The following is a 16,988-nucleotide window of genomic DNA, read 5'->3' as shown; positions in this document are numbered from 1 at the left end:
AATAGACTGATTGCACAGGATGAATGCTGTGTCAATCACTATGCTCCGGAGACTAAAGTCCAGTCGACGCAATGGAAGCACTTGGTCTCACCGCCTCCAAAGAAGGCACACACCCAGCCCTCGGCCGGGAAGGTCATGCTCACAGTCTTTTAAGACCAGCACGGAGTAGTCTTGATGGATTTCCTAGCAAAGGGTGCCATGAATACTGGGGCATACTATGCTTCACTGCTGCGGAAATTGCAGGAGGCCATCAAGAGCCAGAGACGCGGCATGCTCACCAAAGTTGTCCGCCTTCTGCAAGACATTGCCCCAGTTCACAACTCGCATGTTGCCTAGATGGAAGCACGCTCCTGCGGCTTTCAAATTCTACCGCATCCCCCTTATTCACCCGACCTCGCACCATCTGACTTCCACCTCTTTCCAACAATGAAGTCATATTTGAAGGGAAAGCATTTTCCAGATGATGAGACTCTGAATTCTGAAGTCACAACATGGATTTTGCAGCAAACTGTCGACTCCTACAAGCGAGGTGTTTACAGTTGCATAAAAAGATGGGAGAAGTGTGTGTCCCTGGGTGTCACCTATGTAGAGAAGGACTAATAAATCTGCAAAGTTTCGTTGCTCTCCGTCCTCAAGAAGTGGGTCAGGGGAAATCTTTATTGAACGCCCCTCGTAAGAAGTCAGGAAAGGCTGCACCCAGACAACCGAAGCGCAGCAGGCGATCGTCTCCGCGACTGAAGGAATATTCCTGCTCATGCACTCCGCAGTTTTCTCCGAAGGCGGGGCCACCAGCCGCCCGTCTCATGACGTCACTCTGGAGTGCGCGCCCATTGGTGCGTGCAGGCTTGTGCGAATACGCCTGTAGGGAGGAAATGCCGCAGTCTTCTAAAATTGTATGCAGCTATAGAATTATTTTCATAAAATAAAAATCTATCGACCCTTATCGGCACCCTTACGCCCCTTAAATTGGCACTTAAAACTCTTGACAGGTTGTTCGGTTGCGACTTTCCGCTGGGGCCTCTCGTCGTCAGCTACACCTTCAAGAACATCAGCTTTACAAGCTCGGTTGGCCAGGACATTGCCATCGTCTTGAAGGCCAGAAGCGCAGCCGGGGAGACCGAGGAGATCTACCTGGGCATGACGCCCGGTCTACCGGAAGGCGACAACTACGCGGTCACTAGAGAGACCATCACCGCTCCTGGGGATGATACGGACGAGGAGGGAGCTCGCTGGGTCACAAGGTAAGCATAGCAGCTGCGCTAATTGGTTTTGGTTACAGCTATATAATATGATACTAGCGAACAAGGTCACGGCTGAGTAGAAGACACCAACAACGCCAGTCTTCAACTGGCGTTGTTGAAGCCTGGCTTTGTTGGTGTCTTCTACTCGTCCGCGTCCTTGTTAGCCAGTATAATGTGCAGTTCAGTTTCTTGCCTTAAGGCCCCAATACATCAGAGGTTACATAAGGGGTGGGACACACAAATGCGAAAGCAGCGAAGATTCATTTAAAGGGACAGCGCAGAGAAACAATAAATCAGTTTGGACTGATAAATTATAGTCTGAAAACACCAGTGCCTTTTAATTTCACCACCATAAGCTTAGTAGATCAGAAAATCATCGTCGAAAGTTTTTAAATTTTCCGCCGAAATCTCCGATGGTGTCGTAACGGGTTATCGTATTTTGGCCATATTGGCTCAACGAAATTTACTGAAACTTGGTATGTTAAGTCTTTGGCACCCTCAGAAGACAATTCACTTCATTTTTACTGATTAACAACGCCGTAGACCTCAGTAGAAACCGTCAAAATATATGTCGTCACTAGCGAGTGGTGCGTGAACTTCAAGGTGGCATCGTCGCCCGCATTCTTATTTTGGACGTTTTCTCGCTTACCAAGCGCCTTCTCGCAGCAAGCGTGGTGTTCTTGGCATCGGGAAAGAATAGTTTACTAGTGCGAGAAAAATAGTTTTTCTCTGAATTCCCGCTCTGGTGGAAACGGGAAAAATACGGCAGACACGCCCTGGTGTTTTTTCCGACTGGGCTTTTAAGATTGAATATGATCAGCGATGCATTCTTGGAAAGTAGATAATGAGGCAATTGTGACGATGTCTTAGGGTAAGTCGTAAAAGTCTGAAGCTGCTATAAGGAATAATGAAGCAGAAAACGTAGTGGTGTGTGATGGTGGCCGGCCAACTTGAAGAGAACCACTGGTGCGGTAGGAAGGTGGCTCACAAGGTGTGCACCCATCATATTTAGTTCATGTTTTTGTTTTCATTTTGCGGACGTAAAACGTCTCCAAAACGACTCGAACGCCATAGCCGAATACCCCAGAAAAGAAATGAATGGTTCACCACTCATTAATACGAATCGGTTGCAACGTGAAAGTAAAAGGAGTCTTCATATAAGCAGTTGAAGTTTCGTTCGACGGAAGGAAACAGAAATGGATCAATTTGCGAGACACCTATTGCAAATCTGGTGCGTTGGATCTGGTGCACTGGCACCACATCCAACGCGTGCTTTTGGAATCTGCGTATAGCGAAGCTCCTTCGCTGCTTTGCTTTTACCGAACGCTTCTATAAGAATGATGTGGCACGTCTGCATCGGCTTCTTCCACTCAGCTTCCGCGATGGAATGTGATGTGCAGGATGTCGACAATCATTAGTGACAGAACATGGCATGTTTCAGACACCTTTATTGGGCCAACATGACCAAAGTATGAAAGAATATATTGAAATCTGCGACGTCATGTCGCTCGGTGTACCGGTTTTGATCTTAATTATCTCTTTTGACGAACCTGTCTGCAAAACCAGTGACAATGGATCACTACTACTACTACTACTACTACTACTACTACTACTACTACTACTACTACTACTACTACTACTACTACTACTACTACTACTGCTATACTACTACTACTACTACTACTACTATACTACTACTGCTGCTGCTGCTGCTGCTGCTGCTTCTACGGCTGCCACCTCTACTACGGCTACTAGTACGACGACGACTAAGAAAGCTTCGATGTACAGGCTTTATACGCAGTACAGTTTTCTTTTTTTGCATTTGGATACTGAAACTGACGGTGGCCGTCTGAACATGGTCATCCATCCTTCCAGGAAATACCAACTGGAGGACCTGAGGGGCGCAGACGGCGCCATTCTCGAGGAGATCGGACTGCACTTCTTCTGCATCGAAGGGGAGGCAAACGTTTGGCTCTTGGGTCAACTTGACGTCAGACGGCCAGGTGACGTCAGGGAAGCTGTTCTCGATGAACAAGCTTCCGAGGAAGCCGTCAGCGACGACAGCAGCAGTGATGACGAACCGGAAAGAAAGCGGCTTCGAGAGGACCAGTACGGACTTGACGCAGTAATGGCCGAGTAATAAAACGTGGCTTCGGGTAATGGGTAATGTAGTTTTCGTTGAATTGGTGCAAGATCAGTGAACCTCTATGGTATATCATGCATAGACGCCGTATATAACACCTTATACCGTCTTTCTGCACATTCGCTTGCGCATTGTAACACGTCTAAATGTGAGGCAAGATGATTGCCAGTATCACCGTTCTTGGTAGAAGCATGGAGGTGCTGGAACGAGAAATGCTAGGAGCATACATACTACGTAGGAAGAAAATATATCTGTATTAGTGATACTGCGATCAGTTGAGTGATTGTTTTAGTTTTTTGTACTAGCACTTGTGTTCACAGTGACCGATTGTTGTGAAGCGACCGATTGTTGCAATGGGACACGTGCTATGTTGCGCATGTGTGGCTCGGCTTATAAATTGCGATGTTCTCTCAAGAAATAAATTTATTTGCGAGTGACGCCCGCTGTAGCGAGCGAAGTGACCTTCATACGGTGTATGGCTTCAACACAAACTTCGCTGTGAAAGCACAAGACGTACAAAACTCCCCCTCAAGAGATAATCGGGCGAGAACAGTCGACGACGCCCTCTATGTCTAAGTACAAGTCGGAGGCGCACATCCCAATTACGGCAAAACACGAGATAGTTTTAGAATTGGGGACCCAAGAAATTTGCCAGCTGCCAGGATGCATGCGCAGAACAAGACACTCTCAGACTCTTACGCTCGCATTGTCCAAATTTGTCCCAAGACCCTTCAGCGCCTTCCTTTGGGCGGCTAATTTCATGTCTTCGCGTATCTAATTCACTGTCATCTTTGTAACATGTTTTGGCTTAGAGCTATTGTTCTGTGCGCATATGTGCGGTAAGGTTGCCTTGGGCTTATATATATACATTGGCTTGTGAAAGAATAAAGCACTTGTTAGTTAGCGCTTGTGTCATACGTTTCATTTCTTCGTGGGTGTCTTGTGCGTTTGCGCTGTAATTTCAGCCCCAGAATTCTGGTCACGATGTAACAGATCCTGTGATTCTGGTTCAGCCGCCTCGCTTCTTCCCTCCTGTGGCTTAAGTCTACAAGAGCCAAAGCGTTCCCACTAGCTCGCGCCACCATGAGCCACGGGACGCTCTTCTTTTTCCCTGGCCGACTGGCAGTGCGCGGCGCTACAACCCCCAAATGGAAAACTATAGCGTGGGTCGCGAGCGATACGACGCAAACTCGGCGCGGGCAATGATGCATTGGCCCGCGTCTTGCAGAATTTTAATTCCGCCACGTGTGGCGTCCCGTACGTTTCACCCAATATACACATACTATAAAGGCGTTTATTGACGGCACTAGTCGACGACGCACAACGGCGACAGTCAAGACAGAGCGCGGACTCTGAGCGCGAGGAGCGTGCTGTCAGAGAAGAGCCGAAGGGGACGACCCACTAGAAAGCGCTCGAGAGGGCGACCCATTACAAACTTCCAACGCTATAGATATACATATACGGGACATGACGGCGACGGAAAAAATGAGCCGAGAGTGTCCATATAATTGCTATCGCAATAACATTAATGACAAACGAGCACAGGCGCGAGGTCTCGACCACGAGACAGAGCTCGCGGGCGCGTGCCAGAAGAAGTGAATGTGCTGAGCCCGTGGTGCGCGACCGTTCATTCGATCGTTAGCCTGCTTTCGAGATGGGCGTTCTTTTTTCGCGGAAGAAGCCCGGCCCTGCCCCGCTCAGGGTGATCAAACAGGTGCCCGATCGAGAGGTCGCCCCGCTCAGCACGCTCGACGAACTACTGAAGTACAAGGAGGAGCCCCTGCTGTGCGCCGTGGCGCCGCTCTCGGACGCCGTCAGGCGCGGCAAGCCCGGGGACCCGAGGACAATCTTCTGCCACGACATGGACGGCAACTACAACGAGGACAGGTGAGCGTATTCGAATACGCGTTTTTTCACGACGCCACGGCGCATGCGCCCTTCCCCTAGCGGAGAGGTCGCGAAACGCCTTTTTATCCCGGAGGCTTGTCCCGGCCCCTACCAAAAGGGAGGGAAGAAGCTGCCCCCTAAAATTCCTGTAATTTTAGGAATCAGCCGCCCCATGTAAGGGTTCAATCTTCAGCATAAACTTCCAACATAGTCGTTTACAGAGGAAAGGTACGTGGGGTTCAATCTCCTCTAAATTCTTAGTTTGTAAATGTAAAGGGGGGTCGGGGTCCTCGAAATCAAATCCCGGCTACTACCCTGACGTCGAATACGAACATGTACGAGGCTAATATAAGAGCCTGAATTGAAATCGCAGGTAGGGCTGGTTTGTCGCTTTACGTATATGCTTATTCATAAGAGTGAATGCTTTATGAGAACACGCTCGCACTAATAACCTTAAACGTACTACTGCCGTTGCAGGTTTATCCACGGCAGTGACGAGCGCAACGTGTACCGCTTTCACCACTGGCAGATCATAGACACGTTCGTGTATTACTCTCACCACATGGTGACGATCCCGCCTCCTGGTTGGATCTCGGCCGCCCACAGACACGGCGTCAAAGTTCTTGGTGAGTGGTATCGAACTTCCCAGTATACTTGATCTTTGAGATCTTTTGAACTCGAGACAGTGTGAAAATCGTTTTATTGTAGTCGGTTACAACTTAAAAATAAATGTAGGCCCCACTCACAGCCGTTGCTGCCTCAATCTGAGATTCTGCATAGATACCCCATCCAATTGCAATCGCTCATTTCTGTGACGTCACACACCTTTCGCGTATTTCGGCTAGCTCATCTTGCCGCACAGCCACATCTTCGTATCGCTGGTTTTCGGTCGAAAGAACTGAACTTCCTGCAAATTTTCACCAAATATTCAGACGTCACTACTCGGGGAAACGTGAGATTTTAAGTAGGGGCGTCGAACTTTTGTTTATTAATATGCTTAGTGTTTACATCACCAGCGAAAAAGTACTTATGGTTTCAATGGAAACCACCTAGCACGACTCTCCTGCACGGATGAATGGCAGGCGGGCCGCAGTTCTGGGGGACGAGCTCGTATTTATTCGTAACTTACAAGTGACTGTAGGAGGTACGTCGTTGCAACTAACGTTTCGACAAGGGGACTATACAGTGCGTGGTCGACGACAAGTCCACTCATGGAAACATTGGCTTCAGCGACATTCCTTCTTGTTCAACGATCTCTCATTGTTCGCTGTTAAGCCAGTCGGTGTCCATGCTATTCTTAAACAAAAATCTTTCTTGGTTTGCCAGGCGAAGGAAAACATATGAATAGCATAGCTACCGAGGGAACATTGAAATATGTCATAATTTTCATCTAGCCACGCGCACTGACAGCCCAGCATCGCGATTCAGCCATTTAACCTTCTCTCCATAAAGCTGTTTTGTTATTTACAAGCAGTGCAGGCCCTACTCGGGCCCAGGAAGCAGTGGGAACATCACTATACATAGACAATACCGGAAACAATAAATACAACAAGTGTCATTAACCATATATGGTAGAATATGTATGTATCGATTACGATCAGCAAGCAAATAAACGTACTTCGCAACTCGGAACAGAAATAAGTAATATAACAGTACGAAAACATGTAAATACAAGAGTTCAGTGCGTGTGTGCGTATATCTGCAGTTTCAGTTAAGATACATCTATTTGAAAACGACCGTGGGTATATGCATATGTATGTTGTTTTTTTGGACAACTCATGGTTCTGTTTGAGAGAGATTACCTAATGAATACTCGCCGACCATACGTATACTATGTGTGGGTACAGTTATGACTAGGACGGGTTTGTATATATTTTCCAGCAGCACAAAAAGGTTTTGAAGGTGTGTGTGTTGCCTTAGGGACGCGTTGTGGATACTGCGCTAATTCGCAAAAGGTGACATCATGGCGTCAGTAGGCAATCAGTACTGATCAATAACAAGTAAATAGCCAATAATTCGTAGAAAATGCCACGAAACGTATGCCTATGCTCACCTGAGCTTGGATGCACGTGTATAATACCGATCGATAGCCAGCTGACAGCCAAACAATTCTGTTCGATAACCAATCAATGCTCAATATTATATAGGAAATGCCGCGATACGCGTGTCTATGCTTGCTTGAGCTTGCATACACGTTTAATACCGATCGATAGCCAATCGACAGCCAATCACTCCTGATCGATAACTAACCGACGCCGATTACGACCTCGACGAAACCAGATGAGCATTACTTGGCCAAATTGGACGTCATCGGTCCAATCCATGCCAGTCGATATTAAATCAATGCCGATCGATATGCAAAACTAATGGAACGCGAAACCGACATTGCATAGCCATATATAGTGTAGTATAGCAAAGGGTGGGTTAGTGAAGCGAATTTGAGGAAGACGGAAAGGAGGAAGGGAACGCCGCCAGCTCCGCTCTTTTCTGTTCTCGCACCACTAGAGCTTAACTTCCCCGATTTTTTAAAAACAACTCTATTTGCGTTGAACCAGTCTATATCGTTCGACTGTGGTGTGTGCTCTCAACGGAGTAAGGAATATAGAAACAAGGACAAACTCCCAGTGCGCTTATACTGAAGAATTTTTTTTAATATAAAATTTTCAAAATCATGCGGCAACATACTTTGAAAGGAAATTGACCAATCCTTTCCCTGGCTTTTCAGGAACCTTCATCCTAGGCGAAGATGACGTCAAGACCATCAACATCATCCGAGGCTCCGGTCAGACGACACAGGTCGCAACCCAGCTGGCGAATGTCGCAACAGTCGGAAGGTTTGACGGATGGATCATCAGCATCGGGTGCAAGGTGGTGAGTGTGTTTTGGCATCTTAGTTCACTCACTACACTGAATTGAATCACATCCGGGATCAGCCACATTTGAGCAAACGACGATGTCACGTGATGACGTCATCAAATTGCATGACTTTGAGACATATACTGAGGTCTTTATCTTGAAAGTACAACTGCAGTATAGCTTTGGAAACCAACAACTTCATCCGTAGTTCCCACATGCAGGATCCCTCAGACGTAATTGTGGGTCAGAAAGTTTTGTTAATCGACAGATCTATAACATTTGAATTTAACGTTATTATTGGCACAAGTACTCAATAAACAATTAAAATTCAGATGTATAACACAGTATACTATGCAATTTCTTCCGTTTGGTGAGTCCCACGGCTGCCGAGATGAAATTCCTTCCACTTCGTTTGCTCTAATTTCGTCTGATTGCGCACATTTGAGGACATAAACTATAAGGGAACTTTTGGAAAGTAATATTTTCTTATACTATATCTGCATGAATATTTGATACCAAAACCGAACACACAGGACGCTGTTCAATTCGCTAGTCAACACTTGTTGAGTAACAAGTCAAACACCCCGTATAACGAACACACCTGGTTGAGAAGTCTGAAGAAACAGAACAGTCACCCCATATTGGTGTCCTGTGTTCGTATATGGTGTCCAAACTACGCATAGATGCACACACAGCGCCACAGTCACTAAATGTTGTTAACGCAGAGTCGTTGTGAGTCGTGGGGCCAAACGTACACAACATACCTTACTCCGCTAATCCGGTTACAAAAACGAGCTGTGCGTGTGATTACGTTCTCCTCGGGCAATTACCCCTGTAATATTCTATTTCAGAGAATGCGTATACTGCCGTTTACGGAGGTACGCAATTACAAGATTTCCTGTTTAGTAAATAAAATAATAAACACAAACACGCCTCTGCCCCGTACTATTTTCACGTTCCCGTCGTTAAACACACGGCACGCAAGCATCGGTAATCTTAACCTTCCTTTATGTTCGAATGTGTATGGTGAACGACTAATCCAATTTTCTGGTGCTAATCTGTGGAACAATTTGCCTCTTGAAATAAAACACGCAAGAAGTTTTGACATTACCTGCAAACGATACCTCATTTCTAACCAGGCATTTTCTTCAGTTTTTGTTTATTCTTAAAAATTACTCATGTATATTTTTGTGTTCATGATAGTTATGTATTCGTTGTTCTTTAGTAAGATTCCTTGAATCTGTATAATACTTTTCGCTTATGGAAGAAACTTTCGCTTTTGTTTCTTTTTCTGCACAAGACTGCTAATTCTTATAACCTTTTTTTGTATTGGACCCATCACTAGCCGTTTAGGCTATGGGTCCAAATATTTCTGTACGCATTTGTCATATTATGATGCAATAAAATTCTCCTTGATTGATTGATTGGTCATGTTTTTAACTTCAGGACCGTAGCTGCATCCCGTTCGTGAAGGACTTGTTGAAGGCCATCACCACCGAAACGCACAGAGCCGTGCCGGGATCTCTGGTCATCTGGTACGACGCCGTGGACGTCGACGGGAAGGCCAATCCGCAGAACGAGCTCAACCAGAGGAACGCCTGCTTCTTCGACCTGTGCGACGGCATCTTCCTGAACTTCCAATGGACAGAGGCCATGCTCCTCAGCTCGGCGCAACTCGCGGGCAACCGCAAGGCCGACGTCTACGTCGGGGTCGACGTGCACGGACGTGACACTAAGTACCCCGGCGGCTACGAGACGTACAAGGTACGCGAACATTCAGTAAAAGCCCGCGTTCTGTTACCACGCCAGATGTTTTCCCTTGTAATGTGTGAGTATCAAGTACCGTATAGGGCAAACAACTTGGATGCTGTTCTCGGACAGAATTAAATAATTTCTTGAGCTGAACGTGTCCAGAAGCTCCTTCTTAGCTGAGGGCTACAGAAAGTCTGAAGTTTCCACATGATTGCTTGCTTTTCAAATGACCGTTTGTAGACAGCTGATGCAGACACAAGGAAATCGTGTGCGGCTACATGCACAGTTTTCGGTTGCGTCAGTTTCTCTATTCCGCGTATTCTTACAGGTGATTATTGCAGAATGCAGAGGGAAGCCTCAAGGCTATAGCGGGTACCTGGGGTGACAGTGTGGTAGGATATGTGAATACAATGCAGGTACGCATAAGCACAAAGGAAGTCATATTACAAGGGTCGCTAGCTAACCTGAAAATTAATTTTAATAAGTTGAATCTGTTTTACTAAAACGTTACCAGTGCAGTAACGTGCAAAAGTTCAGAGACGTTTCATTTGCATGTGTATAGAAGTGATACAGTAAGCATGGTTTTGAGTTCCCGACTTATATATGGCTGCAAAATCGGAAGTACACATGCGGCCACAGTTTCTTGTTTTTGGTAACAAGCAGGCCCTAATTTTATTCCACGAAGCATGCCTAGCCTAATTGACCAAGGGTTTCTTCGTTCATGTGGAAGTTGTGGATCTTGGTGCAGCCTGAATCCCACTTATAAAGAGCGGCCAATCGGCTCTTCAGCCGTGGTTGTTTGCAAAAATATGCATGAGACCGACGCCGTAATGGTACGAAACATTGCCCTACCGCACGCCATGTCCTTGTGCTGTAATTCAAGCATGAAGGATAGCTTGTGGCTATTCACGAAGTAGCAGCTGCGGAAGGCGACAGCGTCCAGTCACGCACTGGACCACTCCATGGAGAGAAATGCGATTCATACTGCACTAGACCCTCTCTTCATCTTTTAACGGCAAAGTTGTTCTAGCTCTGCGTAAAATTTCTGTCGTGACCCGAAAAATATATCATGAACGGGTGGGCCCCACAGATATTGGGAAAATCCCACTACTCATCGCTGGTTCACTAAAAAAGAAGGCAGCAGGCTGGCGGCAAACACTAGTAAATTTCTGGACAGACGTAGCCAAACCAGTAATTGAGAATAGCGAACTGTCGGGATTAACTCAATGATAAACACCGTGGCAGCACGTTTCGGTTTCGCTGAAGCATCTGTAGGGGTGCTTCAGCGGTTCAGCGGTACGCACAACGAGAGAACATTAGGGGGCAGGAAAGGCAATGACGGCTGTGGGAAGACCCCGAAGCGATGGAAGCACTACGCGAACGACGACGTGCCCGTAGATCTATGGGAAGTGCGAACACTCGGTTTCAGCGCGAGTTTGTCTCTTGGAGTTTGGACATCCGTGCCGTTACTGTGACTGTCTGTAGTTTAACTCGAACCTCTCTGCACTGAGAAGCGACCTAGAAACAACTTAGCACCGCCTAGCTAAAGCCTTGCAAAAACCTATAAGCAACAGAACCGTCCAGATTCGTTTTTCAATCCTTGCGCGACTTAGTGCAAGCTTCGCCTTTGTGTGTGTGTGTGTGTGTGTGTGTGTGTGTGTGTGTGTGTGTGTGTGTGTGTGTGTGTGTGTGTGCGTGCGTGGGCGTGTGTGCGTGCGTGGGCGTGTGTGCGTGCGTGGGCGTGTGTGCGTGTGTGTGTGTGTGTGTGAGTGAGTGTGTGTGTGTGTGTGTGTGTGTGTGTGTGTGTGTGTGTGTGTGTGTGTGTGCGTGTGTGTGTGTTTGTGTGCGCGCGTGTGCGTGTGTGTGCGCGCGCGTGTGTGTGTAAGATGGCATGGCGGGTACCGTGTAGAAATGTGTAAGTTTCGGTAGCCATTTTTTAAACTCTCCTTTCAGGCCGTCCAACTCGTTCGGAGATGTGGCTTGTCGGCAGCCGTCTTCGCCGCTGGCTGGGTCTACGAGACGCAAGAGAAAAAGAATTTTGCGAAGAACCAGTACCGGTAAGTCGGGGAGGCGGTAAATACAATTCACATTCTGCTGCGTCATGCTGAAGAGCAGATATCGAGGAATAGTACGTCATTTGGTGTGTAATGGAGTGGCTATGCGATTTCGGTTAAGAATCGAAATTTTTATGAGCAGAAGCAACTGTTAATGCCTCCTATCGGTGGAATAGTTGATAGTCTGAGAGCAAAATGCATTGATTAAGAACTCTTGTCATGTAGGCCAGAGAGATGACACCACGTAAATCGTTTACATGGAAGACAAAGGCGTCACTAATGACATTGAAAATTAACGCCATTGATTGCTAAGTGCATTCTCACGATTTGGTTACAGAAATTTCTATTCTAATTCGCAATGCCTGAAGTTGCAGCTATATACGCATCAAACATGCATCCTGAAATGCGCACAGAGAGTGCCTAATAATTTTTCAGGAGTTATTTATTAACTTCTTTTCGCTAAGTATTCATTGCGAAGCATTGTCAAACATAACAGCATTCGCTCCAGTTTCGTCATCTCGTTTTAGGTTATTAAAAGCATATATTTACAGCAGTCGCGGATATAATGGCATATATGTCTCGAGAAATTACGCGGTGAACTTTACAGTACACTGTTGCATTAACTCACTTGGGTGTGCGTCTTCAAATGTTGTTCTTCGCTTGTGCAGGCTCTGGAGCTTTCCGGACAACTGCTGTTCCGAATGGCGTCTCATCAAGCCCCCGCTGACGACTAGCTTTTGCCAAGGCTTCGGTTCCAAGGTGTTCGCGGATGGCCAGGCAAGTCATTGTCGCTTAATGCCAGTGTAACATGGCCGGTCAATGTGTGTAGTCATTCTACGTTCCTGCTGTCCTGGGCATTACTCCATTGACGAGTTACTTGTGGAACGTGCACCACTTGTTGTCTTTGAGTAGGCGCTTTCATTTATTAGACTGGCCAAAGCCAATTTATTAAAGATAACCTTGCCGCGTGATGGTGCTTGGTGAGCGCGAAAAGGTGCCAAATTTAAGTACAGTTGCCGAAGACGCCTTGAAGTTTCCGCAACAACTTGCCGAGCCGCCTAAGGTCTTGACGGCGTCTTCTAGAGCCCTAGAGAATTTTTAATCGTTAGAAACGAATTACATTATGGCCTCTAAGGAAGCCAGAGAACTTAATGTGGCAAGATTCAGGAAATTTTATTAAGCCAGCGTGGTAGGAACACGAAAGACGACTTAGACTGTGACGTCACTTTACTATTAAGGTTATATGGTTTCGATGCGAAATTCGAAAAACAAATTTTGACCTCCATTTTCACTTACAAACTGGGGTGGCACCAGGATTTTCAACAGCGAAACTGTTTAGCAAATCGTTCCTTGTGAGTCGATCGCAGAAAACTATCTTCATCTTAACGGGTACGTGCCACTGTGCGGCTACCCGAGAAAGAGTACAGAGAGAGAGAGAGAGAGAGAGGAAGAAAGAAACAGACGGAAATATATATAGAAAGACAAAGAGAAAAATTCTTGCCGAAAAGAAATTTTCCACGAGGCGGGATTCGAACCCGCGTACCCTCGATCCGAAGGCGAGCGTCCTAACCACTCGGCTATCCAGGCACGCTAGCAGAGCATAGCAAGGCCATAGCAATAGTATATTCTAGCAAGGGGTGGGAAAGCGAAGTGCCAGTGAGGAGAGAAAGGAGGAGGGGAGAGAGTAAAGCGTAGCACAGAAAGAATGAGAAAGAGTGAAATAGAGAGAAAGGAATGCAAAAAGAAAAAGGAAGAGAGAACATCAACGAAAGAGAGAAAGAAGAGACAGAAAAAGAGATAAAAAGAAAAAGGAAGCAAGCATCGCGTTGTCTAGCGACCAGGTACCCCGGCACCTGCAAAGCCGCGCATGCGCAGTAGTTAAGCCACGCCCATCGACGGAGACATGGCGCGCAACCTCCGCTCTATAGTGCATAGCCTGGCTGCGTACTCCCGAGGAGGAAGCCGCGCGTCTCGAAGCTAGACGTGTCGGTCGACGGAGAATACGAGCGGCGACGGGTCCGTTCTTCGCTGTGTCAAGTTTTGCGCGACTTAGTGCACACTGCCCTCAATTTTTTTTACTTGGGAGAGTAACCTTCCCTGCCTACCTCCCCCCCTCCCACCCCAGTTTCATAATGGGGCAGGAAGGCGAGGAAGGTTGTCATTGTTTTGACCGTTTGCTCTTGGGAACACAGGCAAGGACTTTGGGAGGGAGGGGGGGAAGAGCCCCTGCGCCCCCCTCCCTTGGCGCCGCCCCTGCTAACAAACGAACCTATTATCGTAATATTTAAGTTGTAACCATTATCTTAATAACTATTAGCGTATTAACAATTATCAAACAACAATTTCCAAGTTTAAACTATCTGATCAGGCTCGTTGCTTGATCTCAGTGTTGTTTTTTTGCACTAGTATATGTACGCTAGTTACTTCAATGTCTACCCGTCCGCCTTGACGCAGCCCGTGGGGAACCGTGTGTGGTTCGACCTGCACAAGCAGCAGCTGCAGCCTCGGGACCAAGGCAACACGCTCTGCGACTCGTGCTGTTCGGTGAAGCTGCACCTGGACGACGCTTACAATGGTGGCGGCAGCCTGCGCGTGTTCTTCAAGCCCAACCGCAAGCGCCCCGACACCAAACCTTACATAAGGTATAAAGTAGCTTGTGTGTGCGCCCATGCGTTTCGTACTCACAGGATCCTTTATACATTCGCCTTAGACGACTCGATGGCGAAAGTCATCTTATTTTTCTTCCCAGTCAATATATCGATACCCCCCCCCCCCCCCCCAACCCCGCGCCCCTCTGAAATCTTTCTGCACCTAGCGGTTTCGCACTGTCTCCAGGATTCTAGGCAATGCAAGCTGACCTGACCTGGTTTTGCATTGCCTCCGTGCGGTGCGCCTTTGACCCAAGAGACGATGTCAAACATGTACGATGCCGTCATGATGACGTCACAAATTTTTCATCTATGATGTCATAATGACGTCATACGGTGTCGTAACCGTGTAATATTTTTACGTAACTCTATCGTGTTGACACCGACGGTCAATTTTCGCATTTGATGAGGCAGCTAAGACTTTGGCCTCAAAGATTAAACGGCTCGAAGGCGAAAGTCATCCGGTGTGGGTATTTCATCATCATCATCATCATTAGCTGTTGCACACTTGTGTCTACGTTGTGGCTGATGAATCATAGCTCAGCCCTTTGCAATGGGTTGGCAGCTTTCAAGCAACCACTCGTTACGCAATTAATATGGAGCGACGTCTGGAGCCTCATATGTAGTGATGCAATTCATACTGAGTGACGACACTTCAGCGTCTCGCCATTTCCAACTTGTGGAGGGAGGGCGGAACATACACCACTATAGTCGGATACAACTTTAGAAGGCAGCGGCATTTCCTTCTCAAAGGCGGATGAACACAAGCCTCCACCAATGGGTGCGCACTCGGGACTGACTTCATGAGCGGGACGGCCGGTGGCTCCGCCTTCGGAGAACATCGGCGCGTGCATGAGCGGGACTATTTCTTTAGTCGCGGAGGCGATCGGCAGCCGCGCTTCGGTCGTCCGGGCGGGGCCTCTCCTGCCTTCTTAAGTTGTATCCGACTATAGTGCTGCTTCCAAGGAGTGCGCATAGATTGTGACGCTAAATGTGTTGCGGACTGCCATCAAATGAGACCGGTCCATCTACCAATTTCGAGATCGTGTAGTGCAAAAGCACGCAACATCACACCTTCGTGCTTGAGGCCCGTTTTTTTAATTGACTGCAAATATCCCGCAGTCTCGTGAATTACAGATTAATCTGTGACAGCAGACTGGACTGCAATTTTAATATTTTCACTAAGCTCGCAAAGGTTGAAGGTACGACACATATGTAATTAACACTCAGCTAAATCCTGCTTATGCGTCAAATAATTATGCTTCAATAATTGCTGTCAAAACAAATGGAGGTAAATTATTTAATACCCCCTTTATTGTTTGTACTTTTTCTCGGAAAATACAGATTTACATGCAGCATTGTCTTCACGAAATAAAAATCTATCCACCCTTCCGACAGCTATCACTCTTACAGTCATCACTTAACTTGTAACCCTCCGACAGGTTGTTCGGGTGCGACTTCCCGCTGGGTCCTCTCGCGGTCAGCTACACCTTCAAGAACATCAGCTTAAGCAGCACAGTTGGCCAGGACATCGCCATCGTCCTGAAGGCCAGAAACGCCGCGGGGAGACCGAGGAGATCTACCTGGGTTTGACAGCCAGTCTACCGCAAGGTGACAACTACGCGGTAACACGACAGACCATCAGAACGCTCGAGGACGATGCCGAGGAGCCGGAGACTTACTGGCTTACAAGGTGCGTGCACTTCATACAGTAGAACCTCGTTAATTCGAACTCGAAGGGGACTGAAAGATTCTTCTAGTTAAGCGGAGTTCGAGTTAGCGGGAGGGTGCTAGGATGAACGGAAATTGCTCCACACTGCGCGGTCGGAACACAAGTAAGCCACCATGGACTTGTTATCGCGAATTAGGCGCTACTGCACGCTTGTGGCAGGAGATTTCGTAAATTATGTTCATGGAGCTCTAACAGCGAACAGAAATGATCAGTCAGTGATACGCCAGAAACAAGCACCGACATGTATTAATGTGATTCGTGAGCCTTAATGTCGATAGTTATGCCCCAAAACACGTTTATTTGCATGGCAGAGTTAACGCAATCAAGAGTTCACTTGCTTGCGTTTCTCCTGTCGCGACTACACGAGCATTGCTTGCAGCTTGCCCTAGAGCTCCAGCGTAGCGTCCGAATTTTCATCTGCTGAGAAATGCTGCTGTTTCGTTGTCTTGAATCTCTAGTAAATTTGCTTTGGTTTGGCTTCGCAACGCATTGTGATCACTCTGGGCCGACTTCTGCGAGGAGCGATGAAAACCAGGCGCTCCCAGTTCAAATTAAACGTTGTGGATACCGACGCGTTCGAATTATCGGGAGTTTTCCTCCATACAAACACACAGGACTGTGCCAGGACCAGGGGTTCAAATTCACTTAAATTGCTTTTTATTTTGTGGACCTTTC

General features: G+C 47.1%; 1 protein-coding gene across 1 annotated transcript in view; it reads left to right on the top strand.

Moving 5' to 3' along the window:
- Positions 1-16,274, top strand: part of LOC119378161 (cytosolic endo-beta-N-acetylglucosaminidase) — a gene marked incomplete at its 3' end in the record, with an annotated part of 32,446 nt that extends 16,172 nt beyond the window's left edge. Inside the window, exons 4-9 of the mRNA XM_049411710.1 lie at positions 9,574-9,891; positions 11,833-11,936; positions 12,602-12,710; positions 14,340-14,575; positions 16,024-16,129; positions 16,219-16,274. Of these exons, the coding sequence (XP_049267667.1) occupies positions 9,574-9,891; positions 11,833-11,936; positions 12,602-12,710; positions 14,340-14,575; positions 16,024-16,129; positions 16,219-16,274 (929 nt within the window). The remainder of the gene's footprint in view (positions 1-9,573; positions 9,892-11,832; positions 11,937-12,601; positions 12,711-14,339; positions 14,576-16,023; positions 16,130-16,218) is intronic.
- Positions 16,275-16,988: the final 714 nt, after the last annotated feature.

This window comes from Rhipicephalus sanguineus, unplaced genomic scaffold (genome assembly GCF_013339695.2).
Source record: "Rhipicephalus sanguineus isolate Rsan-2018 unplaced genomic scaffold, BIME_Rsan_1.4 Seq711, whole genome shotgun sequence".
Taxonomy (NCBI): Eukaryota; Metazoa; Arthropoda; class Arachnida; order Ixodida; family Ixodidae; genus Rhipicephalus; species Rhipicephalus sanguineus.
This window is presented reverse-complemented; position numbering and strand designations above follow the sequence as displayed.